This window comes from Chiloscyllium punctatum, chromosome 2, assembly GCF_047496795.1.
Source record: "Chiloscyllium punctatum isolate Juve2018m chromosome 2, sChiPun1.3, whole genome shotgun sequence".
Lineage (NCBI taxonomy): Eukaryota > Metazoa > Chordata > Chondrichthyes > Orectolobiformes > Hemiscylliidae > Chiloscyllium > Chiloscyllium punctatum.
In genome coordinates this window covers 51836543-51849088 of record NC_092740.1, presented here as the reverse complement: position 1 = coordinate 51849088, position 12546 = coordinate 51836543, and the positions used below count along the sequence as shown (strand labels likewise).

Here is a 12546-nt window from a genome sequence, read left to right as displayed (position 1 = left end):
GATGCATCTGTAGTGGGCAGATTGGTGAGGGTGAAGTCAAGGTTTTTTTTCTCTTCTTGTTGGTTCCCTCACCACCTATCACAGACCGAGTCTAACAGCTATGTCCTTTCGGATGTAACCAGTTTAATCAGTAGCACTGTTACTGAGTCGCTGTTGATGGTGGACATTGAAATTCCTTAACCTGAGTACATTCTGTGCCCTTTTCACTTTCAGGGCTTCCTCCAAGTATTGAAGAACGCTGATTCATCATGGAGGACAATAAGGTTGTTGTGTGAGGATAAGTGAGAGTGAGGATGCTATTGTATGAAGAGTTTGGAGTTACAGATCATTGATAGATTGGGTGCTAGTTAGATGAAGAGTTCAGATGACAGGTGAGAGTGGGTAGTGTGTCAAGTGAGTCAGGGAAAATAGAGCAGGTAGGTGAGAGATAGGCCAACAGTTGGGTAAGAGGTGTAGTGGAAGGTAGATGTTAGGTTTGGATACTACTTGAGGTGAGTAGATTGGGTGGGAAGTGGAGGAGGAGGAGATAGGGTTCCAGGTGGGTAAAGAGTTAGAGTGGAATGTAGGCAAGGGGTAGTTGCAAATGGATGAGGGGGTTAGTGTGGTAACTGGATGGAAAGGGACAGGGTGTCAGGTGAGTGAGCAGAGAAAGATGAAAGTGGCTGAAGGCAGTGTGGCAGTCCTTAGGGTGGAGCTGGGGAAGAGGGGTGATGGGTAACCATCAGGAGTAGAAGTAGGGGTTCAATGATGAGTCAGGTAGGGGATGAGTTTAATAGCTACCCATTGAGCAAAAGCAGGTTATAATTCTTCTACCTTTATCTGGTAACTATTAAGCTAAGTCAGTCAAAATCCTCAAGATGCTGTGACCCCAACTCAGAGTTAGTGACTATTTGAAGAGTTGCAAATGCAGGTAATAGCTAATCAGAAGTTTCAATGTTCAGGCAATTTTGAGGGTGTCAACAGCATTGGGACTTCTGCATTATCCCAGTGGACAATTCCTGTGTACAATGCTGCTATTACTATCTTCCTATTGAAGTATCTGGGCCAGTCTCTATGATTAATGATTGGTGAGACAGACTAAAGTGTTATTCATTTACTGTCTTTTTGCAGAACAACAGTAAATTAGCTCCGTTTTATTAACCATTAACGTTCAGATTTTTTCTACCTCTCTCAAACTCCTTTGAATGCATTTTACTTAAAATCCCTAATGTTTAAACACGATTCTGAGTAATTCCAGTGATGCAATCGTCAGCAAATCCCAAACATGGTAATCCCAGAGGCTCTCCATTAACTTCTAAAATGAAATGTCAACTTTTGCATGGAGGACAAAGAAGAAAACTGAACTTGCATTGATAACATCATGTTATCATTTCCATAATACGTCCAACAATACTCTACAATCATTTATTTCACTTGAGGTGCAGTTATTCTTGTTGGCTAGCCAATTTACATGCACCCAAGGTATTCAGACAGCAGATGAATGAAAGGTCAGATAAGCTGCTTTTCCTGATGTGTTTGAGACACCAATGTTAACGAGGACATTGTGATGCCAGATGACTTGCTCATGTGTCAAAAACAAATTGTATAAGGGATAAGACATAGCCTTATCTGAACCAGGTTAAAAATCACTCAACACCGGGTTAGACTCCAACAGGTCTATTTGGAAGCACTAGCTTTCGGAGCACTGCTCCTTCATCAGGTGGTTGTGAAATATAAGATCGTAGGGCACAGAATTTATACCCAAATTCTGTCTTAATTTCAAGGTTGTGGTGCCTGCTGTAGAGTTGGTACATGAGATGATTGAGGAGTTTGAGAGGTGCAGTGGCATAGTGTGTGTTGTAAATCAACTTGAATGGGTTTGTGATCCGTAATCCTTTTGGGATCTTTCCTGCTTTCCTACATTTCTGTAGAAACTTGATGTCTGTGTCGATATGTGCGGTCTTCTTGGAGATCCTCTCCACTTTGAGCCGGCAGTTAGTGGTGTCATGATTGGAGGGGCCGGTGTTGGACTGAGGTCCATCTACTTTTGCTCTAAACTCTGTGGTCCTACGATCTTATACCCCACAACCACCCGCTGAAGGAGCAGTACTCTGAAAGCTAGTGTGTCCAAATAAACCTGTTGGACTATAACCTGACTTTTGAGTTCTCAAAAGCTCAACTTTTGAGTTGAGCTTATTTGTCAGTGTAGTTTGTTTGTCTTTACATGTTAATATTTAATTGGCTTATCTTTCCTTTTTGACTTCTTGATTTACATCTGGACCAACTGTATCGAATAGATTGAGCTTGACTTTTCCCTGTTCAGCAACTGAATGACAAAACGTGTTAGGACTGCAGTGTTCTTTGTTTTTGCATTTCATATGGCCCAGTACCCACTTGTAAAACACAGATGTTATCCTGAAAAATGAATTCATCAATGAATCCTTAACTCTATCACATTATCTCCTGACTGAAGAATAGTGTGGAGTTTACCACAAGCCTTAAGTACAAATACCTTGACTTGACTCATCAAACTGTATCATTTTGTATTTTGATTGAATTTAAGATGAAATTTACTATTTGAATTAGAGTACCCACAAACCAGTGGGTGAATGAATTTAATCTTTTTCCTGCCAAATTATCAAAAAATGAAATAAAATGTTAAGTGATGTGCAAAACACAAATTATCACAGCCTTATTTCAAACATTCAGAGTACTACAATTTATATATTTAATATAATATTCAGGCAGACGTACTTAATCAAAAAATTAATAAATAAGAAGTTGCAAAGGTTTTTTGGTATCTCATTATTAATAGGTTTACTGAATATTAAGTGGAAGTTGAGACCACTGTCTGGGAATACTGCATATTGGTGACATTACTCTCGGAATAAACTTTTTCGAAAATTGTGAAGTTAAAAACATTGAATCATCAGTCTGTTGAACAGCTGACTTTTATGGTAGTAGCTAATAATGTTTCCAGCGTGTGTACAACCTTGTCTTTGAGTGACATGGCTAAATTGATGCTTTTTACTCTCCTAGGATGACAGTGTCAATTTCTCGAACATCAAGTCTTTGATGTTGGATCATCTGTTTTACTTAAATCCTCTGAATCCACCTTCCACATGAGTGATTGTATCTAAGCTAGGAGGCTCAGCTCTCTCAATCCTTGATCTCACACAACTTGTACAATTAAGTGACACATACAAGCAATTTAAAGGCAGAGATGTATTGTGGTACAATTTGGCTTGTATAACCTCTTACTGTGTCTTCAAAATACTTTGTACTTGTAAAGGTATGCTTCTACATCTGCCAAGTAAAGATTACTGCAGAGGATAACAGCAGAATGTTCAAACCAGAGTCAACATCTGACAAAATAAGACCCACTTAAAGATGTGCCTTGAATTCAGAGAAAAAAAATTCCAATCAGTTGACCAACCTGAATAACATAGTGCTAAAGGTTATAATTCATTTGCTGATGATAATTTTGAATAGTTTAGTGCCTTAGAAGATGTCATAGTTCATAGTGCGAGGATACTCAAGCATACAGATTTTCCTCTCCCAATCTTGGAGTTTCTTTTAATAAAAGGTCCTGCATAGGACTAGTTATGGCATAACCTATTTATGTCCCGTACTGAGCCATTACTGAACCGCATCTTAATGCTGATGAGAAATAATATCCATGAAATTCCTTCAGATGCTGGTGCAGGATTATTTCTGCTCCACAAAGGCAGGCAGCACATGGGGTACTACCTGTTGTGTGTTTATTTTTAATATGTGTTCCCTGGGTACATCCGAACACATGGAAACATCCTGAGGCCACACTGACGAATAGGAAATTTGATGACAGGATATAAAAAATTGACAATGCAGGTCCTAGCTGCCGCTGTGTTTTCCACTCTGGAAAAGAAGAAGCATGAAGCTGCAACATTGCCTCTTTTACAATCAGTGAGGGGAGATGGAATAGTTTTCCTGTTTTCTCCCTCCTTGTTTGATCGTAAGCGGTGTGCTTAAAAATCAAAAGACAGCCTTGATAGTACAGTGTATGTACTTAATTGTTAATATGCTGTTTGCAAAGGAATATTTTCTGGAGTTTTTTAACAGAGATAAGAGTTAAGCTAAGACTGAAAACACAATACATGCACTCTAGTTTTGTGGATTGGTGTATCCAGATTACAAGGAGGGGTTCACTAATTTGACCAAATATTCAGCAGTGAAAAATGCAAGAGTCATTTGTATGACTGGTAGTCTGTCTAGCTGTGGAATTTTGCAGATGTTTAGATCTCAGCTGATATTACTGGATATTACTGTGTGTGCAGCAGACTGCCAACAGACCAGAAATAAATCCACCCTGCACCAATTACACACTGCAGTGGGCTATTTTACCAAGTTGTGGGACTTCATTCCTTCACTTGGTAGGAAATTTCAACCTTGAGCTGCTGGCCAATCTGATTGGTTATATAGTTTTCATAGAAGGTCTTGAAACAGCCTGGCCACTCTTGTCAAGCCAGGCTATTATTGGAGCCAATAGACCCTTTTGTTGTGCTGGGATGGGCTGCCTTTCTACCTGTATTATGGGGTCCACCTTGTGAGTGGACAAGGTGAGGAGGAGTTAGGATGAAGGGGGTGAGTGTGCGAAGTGTGAGTGTGACAGTGGGGGTGTGTGCGTGATGGGAGAATGAGTGTGTAGGTGTGAGTGTGACACTGGGGGTGTGTGCATGACGGGAGGATAAGTGCGCTGGGAATTAAGCGTGACACCTGGGGCTGTGCGTGATGGGGTTGTGTGTACGGAGGTGTAAGCATGATAGTAGGGGGGTGTGCGTGATGGGGGGAGGGGGGTGAGTGTGTGGGGAAGTGAGTGTGAGAGTGGGTTAGCCATTCACCCTCTTTTATGTGCCCCCACATTGAAAGCTAAGCTGGTGAAGGCATGAAATATCCAGCCCAATGTTTCATGATGTAGCCAGAATGCTCCTTTTCTTCTGGAGAAGTTGCCATAGAAATTGCTGTAGAATTCTGTCTGATTGTTTGCAAGAATGCAAGCATACTTCATGACTCACTGGACAGAGCTGAAGGCTGGGCTATTAGACTGAAAAGAGATAGAGACACAGCAACTGCTCCTTTGTTCCTGCTGGCACCATTTGTCACCCAGTCCAAACACTCTCATAAAGCTGAGGCCATAAGACTTCTCATTTGTTACCTTCCAAGGTTCAAAAAAATAGCTTTAATTAGTTCACCTCTGTGCAGCTTCTTCCTTGCTTAATGGATCCAGGTGATTTCCAGTTGATCCTGTACTTTTGTTAAGTTACAATGGAAGCTGTTCACACCTATTGTCTCTGATGGTCTTCATAAACCCTGCATCCCCATGATGTGAAATGTGGATTGCATAGTGAGAGGATGTTGCCTGGAAGTTCAGAGAAGCCAACATCTCTGGTGCAAACCCATTCAATGCTTTCCTACATGCCTCCTGAATCTAAATCCTCTGCAGCAGTACTTGTGTACTACCTCATCCTCCTGTAAACTGACAAGTAAATCATCTATTCTGTCCGCTTACAATCCACACAAGCCCCGTGTCTGAACTCAAGGCATTCAAGGTTTTTTGAATTCTTTTAAAACTGTTATCAGGCTCTTGAGTCCAGACTCCAGACTAAACTTTTCTGGCTCCCTGCATTACTGTTCCATGTTTCAATTCTCTGATTATGGCCCAATGCCAGAAAACCTAAACCTCTTATAACAAGTTATATCTAGATAGCACAGGGGTCATGTGACATCCCAAAGCACTTTGCAGGATTATATATGACAACAAACTATACAGTATAATGCATCAGGACAAATGGCCAAATGCTTGGTCAAAGAGGTAACACAGAAACTAGAAACAACAGTAGGTTTTTTTTTGTGTGTTTTAAAAGGAAAATACCAGAGAGGAAGATGGCTACAAAAACACAATGCCTGGAGAAACAGCACGTCTGCAGTATCTGTTGAGAGAAAAACAAAGTTATTGTTTCAAGTCCAGTGACCACTTGTCAGAACAGAGACGTCACTCTGTTTGACAAAAAAGTTCCAAACTTTAGGGCTTGAGTAATGAAGGTTGTTTGCATGGATGGGGGAGGATTAAAATCAAGGACATTTAAGAACTAGATGAGTGAAGATATCTCAAAGGGTTATGCTGTTTGCAAAGGTTACAAAGTGGGTAAGGCCATGAATGGATTTGGAAACAAGGATAAAAATTTAAAATCAAGACGGTGTTTGACCAAGAACCATTGTGCACAATGGTGATGGGTCAATAGGACCTGACGTGAATTAAGACACAGACAACAGTACTTCGGGTGAGTTTAGGTTTGTCAAGGGTAATATGTGGGAAATTATTAAGGAATGGATCTGAATAATCAAGTTAAGAGGTATCAAAAGATATGGATGATGGTTACAATAGCAACGAATGATGAAAGGAGTGAAGTCAGGTGACATTACAGAGGTAGAAGTGGGCAGTCTTAGTGCCACTGTGAAGGTAATACTAGAAGCTCATCTATGTGTCAGCTATGATACCAAAAACCTGAAGCTTTTAAAGAAATGAAACTTTACGTGCTTGTCTTCTTATTGAATGATTTTCTTTCCTCAGATTAACCTGCAACGCACCATGAGAATCACAGGATTGATTAGCCAAGGTGCTAAAAGATTTGGCAGCCCAGAATATGTGAAATCGTACAAGATTGCTTACAGTGGTGATGGCAAAACCTGGACGACTTACAAAGTAAAAGGCACCTATGAGGACAAGGTAAAATGAAAAAAATTGAAATGTGTTTCAGCCCTATGCTTTTATTTAACTTGTGTATAGTTAGTAAGTTTGTGGGTGAAATCACCTTGGTGGTATAATGGAAGGAGGTTATGGAGAAGAAAGTGAGGACTGCAGATGCTGGAGTTCAGAGTCGAGAGTGTGGTGCTGGAAAAGCACAGCAGGTCAGGCAGGATCAGAGGAGCATGAAGGGCTTATGCCCGAAATGTCGATTCTCTGCTCCTCTGATTCTGCCTGCCCTGCTGCGCTTTTCCAGTACCACACTCTTGACAGTAAAGAAGATTATCTAAGATTATAAAGGAATATTGATCAGTTGGGCCAGTGGGCTGAACAGTGGCAGGTGGAGTTTGATTTGGATAAATGTAAGGTATTCCATTTTGGTAAAACAAACAAGGGCAGGATTTATATAGTTCATAGTAGGCCCTGGGTAGTGGTGTCACATACAGAGACCGAGGGGTTCAGGTACATGGTTCTTTGAAAGTTGCATCACAGGTAGACAGGCGGTTAAGAAGGTGTTTAGCATGCTTGATTTCATTGCTCAGACCATTGAGTATTGTTGTTGGGATGTCATGTTGAAGTTGTACAGGATATTGGTGGGGCCAATTTTGGCGTAGCGTGTACATTTCTGGTTGTTCTGGTATAGGAAGGATATTATTGAATTGGAGAAGGTTTAGAAAAGATTTACCAGGATGTTGCTGAGTCTGGAAGGTTTGAATTATAAGGATAGGTTGATTTTTCATTGGTCATAAGAGGTTAAGGGGTGACCTTATAGAAGTTTATAAAATCTTGAAGGACATAGATAAGGTGAATAGCAAAGTTATTTTCTGTTGGATGGGGGGAGTTCATAAGACCATAAGACATAGGAGTGGAAGTAAGGCCATTCGGCCCATCGAGTCCACTCCGCCATTCAATCATGGCTGATGCGCATTTCAGCTCCACTTGCCAGCGTTCTCCCCGTAGCCCTTAATTCCTCTAGACAACAAGAACCTATCAATCTCGGCCTTGAAGACATTTAGCGTCCCGGCTTCCACTGCACTCCGTGGCAATGAATTCCACAGGCCCACCACTCTCTGGCTGAAGAAATGTCTCCGCATTTCCGTTCTGAAATGACCCCCTCTAATTCTAAGGCTGTGTCCACGGGTCCTAGTCTCCTCGCCTAACAGAAACAATTTTCTAGCATCCACCTTTTCAAAGCCATGTATTATTTTGTACGTCTCTATTAGATCTCCCCTTAATCTTCTAAACTCCAACGAATACAATCCCAGTATCCTCAGCCGTTCCTCATATGCTAGACCTAGGGGACATATTTTTGAGGTGAGCGAAGAAAAATTTAAAAGGGACCTGTGGGGCAATGTTTTCACACAGAGAGTGGTTCATATGTGGAATGAACTGCCAGAGGAAGTGGTAGATGCTGATATAGTTATAACATTTAAAAGATACCTGGATAAGTGCAGGAATAGGAAAGGTTTGGAGGGGCATGGGCCAAAGGTGGGCAAGTGGAATTAGTTTACTTTGGGCTGAAGTTACTATATCTGTGCTGTATGACTCTATGTCCACACCATTGACCTCCATACTATAAAAAGTACATAGAAACTTTGAAGAAAGTACAGAAAAGGAGATTTACAAGAATGAGATTAGATCTGAGAAATTTGGGACAGTGCCACACATTAGACTTGTAGGAAAAGTTTATGGCTTATGTAATAAAAGATGGGAACAACACTCATGCAAGATTGGTTGAGAGATAGGAAATAGAGTGTAATTGTTTATGGATTTTTTTGGGTTGGAGAGAGATCTGTAGTGGAGTTTCCTTTTGCTCAATATTAGGACCCTTGGTTTTCTAATGTGTTCTGGGTACAGTTTCAAAGTTTCTAGATAATACAAAGCTTGGGAGCATTATAAACTATGAGGAGGACAGTGTAAAACTAAAAAAAAGACTTTGGAAAGTTGGTGAAGTGACTGAGTAGTTGGCAGATCAAGTTCAACGTGCCAAGTATGAGGGGACACGTTTTGATACAGATAGCTTTGAGAGACAGTAAGAAACAAAGGTTACTATTCTGAAGGGTATGCAGGAGCACAGAGACCTTAGAGTATATGTGCATACATCATTATAGAAATCAAGACAGGTAGAGAGAACAGTTGATAAAGCATTCCGTATTCTTAGCTGCATTAACAGAGGCACAGAGTACAAGAGCAGGGAAGTTATACTGAACTTATATAGCACACTTTTTAGACCTCAACTTGAGTATTCTGTACAGTTCATTTATATGAAGGATGTGAATGCATTGAAAAGAGTGCAGAAGAGGTTTAAGAAAATGATTATTGGGGTGAAAAATGGGTTTCTTGAGAGGAGAAGGATTAATGGATTTTTGTAAAGGTCTGCAACACAGAAAGGCTCTTCAGCCCACTGAGTCTGCACCTGTCAAAAACAACCATCTAACTATTCTAATCCCTTTTTATATCATTTCACCCATAGCCTTGTATGCCTTAGCATCACAAGTGTACATCTCAATACTTTAAATGATCCCTTGCAGGCAGTGAATTCCATATTCCCACCGCCTTCTGGGCGAAAGATATTTTGCTCACTTCTCCTCTAAACATCCTGTGCCTTACCTTAAATCTGCTGTCCTTTGTCATTGACCATTTTGTCAAGAGGAAGTGTTTCCACCTGTCTACCCTGTCTCTCATAACTTTGTACATCTTAAACATGCCCTCACCCCAGCCTCATCTGCTACAAGGAAGACAGTCTCAGTCTATCCAATCTCTCATCATAACTGAAACTATGGCAGGGGAAGGTGATGACCTCATGCTATTATAGCTGGACTGTTAATCCAGAAACCCAGGTAATGTTCCAGGAAGCAGAGTTCAAATCCTGCCATGGCAGTTGATGGAATTTAAATTCAGTAAAACTGGAAATAAGAATCTAATGATATCAATTATCGGAAAAATCCCATCTGATTAACTAATGTCCTTTAAAAAAGGAAACTGTCATTCTTATCTGCTGTGGCCTACATATGACTGTAGACCCACAGTAATGTGGCAAAAGTGAGGACTGCAGATGCCAGAAATCAGAGTCTAGATTAGAGTGGTGCTGGAAAAGCACAGAAGGTCAGGCAGCATCCGAGGACCAGGAAAATCGACATTTTGAGCAAAAGCCCTTCATCAGGAATGAGACAGGGAGCCTCCAGGGTGGAGAGATTAAATGGGAGGGAGTGGAGCTGGGGGGAAGGTAGCCAAGAGTACAATAGGTTGACGGAGGTGGGGATGAAGTTGATAGGTCGGAGAGGAGGGTGGAGCGGATAGGTGGGAAGGGAGATTGGCAGGTGGGACAGCTCATGAGGATGGTGCTGAGCTGGAAGGTTGGAACTGGGGTAAGGTGGGAGGAGGGTGGGAAATGAGGAAACTGATGAAGTCTGCATTGATGCCCTGGGATAGAAGTGTTCCGAGGCAGAAGATGAGGTGTTCACAGCAATGTGGTTAACTCTTAACAGTCCTCTGGACAATTGGAGATGGGCAGTAAATGCTGGCCTAGCCTGTGACACCATCATCCCATAGATGAATAAATACACTGAAACATTGTCAGTTAAATTGTCCCTCAAGTCTTGATGCTTCAGGACTGCGATACATTTTGCTCTTTTCACGTTTCTCTATTTCCTGTTTTACCGTTCTTGTCTGTGGTCATTTAAGCTGTGGTGTATTCGCCAAATTGCAGCAGCCGTCTAATACTTAGACCAAGAAATTATCGCTGAGTCTAAGGAAGTATTGGCATGATATTTTGAGTGATCACTGTGTACAATCCTGTCCCAATAAAATCCAATATGAATGCTGGGAAGGAGCTCTGGATATTTTAATTTTACTCCAATCTGGATTGCAAAAAGCCAGTTATATGGAATTATATTACATTCAAATTCCAATGCAGAAATCATCAATTAAGTCCAATGAGTTGTGATGGTGTTTACCCTGTATTTACCCTTGCTCTAATTTATATCAGCTTTAATCACATGAGCTCGCTCTATTCCTCTAACATTTTATTCATAGTTGACATGGCCTTTGTTTCAATGTTTGATGCTATGCGGCTGCTACCTTCTCAGAACAAATTGGTTAATTGATCCTGTTTGCTATGATTCATAACATCCTGCAGAGTGCACTTACCCTGTGAGTCAACAGGAGCTCAAGTGGGTTCTTCATCATTTTTAAAACTGGAAATATTCGGAATTTAGGAGTTAGTCTATTTTCTTCAGTCAAACTTGTTTTCTTTTTGCAATCATGTCTTCCCTCATTTTATTTAATTTACCTCATTAGGTAAATAGATGGGCTAAGTGTCATAGGTATATTTAGAACTCTAATGTTATTTTTTCTGTACTGGTTAGGTAATTATATTTCAAAAATTTGAATAACTGGTATTAATTCATGCTGCTGAATCTTAGATGATAGCATTAAATTAACCTCAATGATTGCTAGTAAGAAAACACCTGACAGACAATAATTTGTGTATTTTTCACAAAATGCAAATCATGCGTAACTGAATGGGATGATTTATCCCGACAGCCTTGATTGAAGTTCATAATAGAAAGAAGGGTCAATGTTGGAATGAAAAAGAAATTCACTTTGTTTGAACAACCTAATATATATTTTTGCTGTTTACAACATTGCTTCCAAACTCAAATATTAAAAGAGACTTGTGATTATTTGCTTCTTTCTCTCTGTTCCAAACAATCTTTTCCAACCCTTTTTGAAAATTTATACTTTGAAGGAATTTGGGAGTTATATCCACTCTCCAGCTGTTTCTTCTGTGTGCTACAATGACAATGGGAGTGTACAAATTGTTCAGTACATCAGTGCATCCATCCATTTTGTGATCTGAGACAATTATATAACATTCCTCCTGCATGTCTAATGTGGTGAAAAATGATTTGTTTGTTAAAAGCTATTTTACTTTGTTCTGAAACTGATTTGCTTTTGTTTCTGATGTTTAGTAAACGTACTTTTTCTGTTTACTGAACAGAATAAGAAATAGTGAGGCATTTGGTGATGGGTGTCCATAACAGCCTTGTCAGCAAAACTAAAACCCATAGAGGAGCAGTTACATTTGATCCAAATTTTGCTGCTTGACATGAAACAGTTATTTTTTTCAGACTCCAGAAAGGTGATGGAATAAAACTCCAGATTGCAGTTATCAAACAACCGTCAAAGACAGAATAGATTCATACTTGTCTATGAGTGTCAGAAACAAATTAGAGATGTGCAACAAGTACTGATTATAGATGCTACTTTGATTCACTGTAATCCTAAGAAACAATTGGCTTTAGCAGCAATGCCTTGCCATAATTTATTGTAATGGAAGACACAATGAAGAAGTCTTTAATATGTAGTTTATGTACATTAACCACATCAGAGCATCACACAGTGTTGCTACATTCTATGAATACTTGTATGATACAAGGCTCACTTTGGTAACAGATCACAAGTTCTTATTTGTTTTGAAAAAGGGGACACCATCTCTTGTGGCAACATACTTTTAGAGTTGATTGTAATGGGCTGTCAGTGCAATTTCATATAAGTATCATACTAGCATATGAACACAAGAACATGAAAGCAGTGTAGGCCACTTAGCCCTTCAATCCAACTCCACCATTCAATAAGATCATGGCTGATCTGATTTTAACCTTAACTCTACATTCCTGCATACTCCTGGTGATCTTTCATTCATTTGTAATCAAGAAGCCCTCTGCATTGAAAACAATTAAAGTTTGTACATCCACTGTCTTTCGAGGAAGGGGATTCCA

General features: G+C 40.1%; 1 protein-coding gene across 4 annotated transcripts in view; it reads left to right on the top strand.

Annotated features, from left to right (window-relative positions):
• edil3b (EGF-like repeats and discoidin I-like domains 3b) overlaps positions 1 to 12546 on the top strand; it is a 206760-nt gene that overhangs the window by 141614 nt on the left and 52600 nt on the right. For all 4 annotated transcript variants that reach the window (XM_072582789.1, XM_072582776.1, XM_072582780.1 and 1 more), the window contains one exon: positions 6590 to 6745. In XM_072582789.1, the coding sequence (XP_072438890.1) occupies positions 6590 to 6745 (156 nt within the window). The remainder of the gene's footprint in view (positions 1 to 6589; positions 6746 to 12546) is intronic.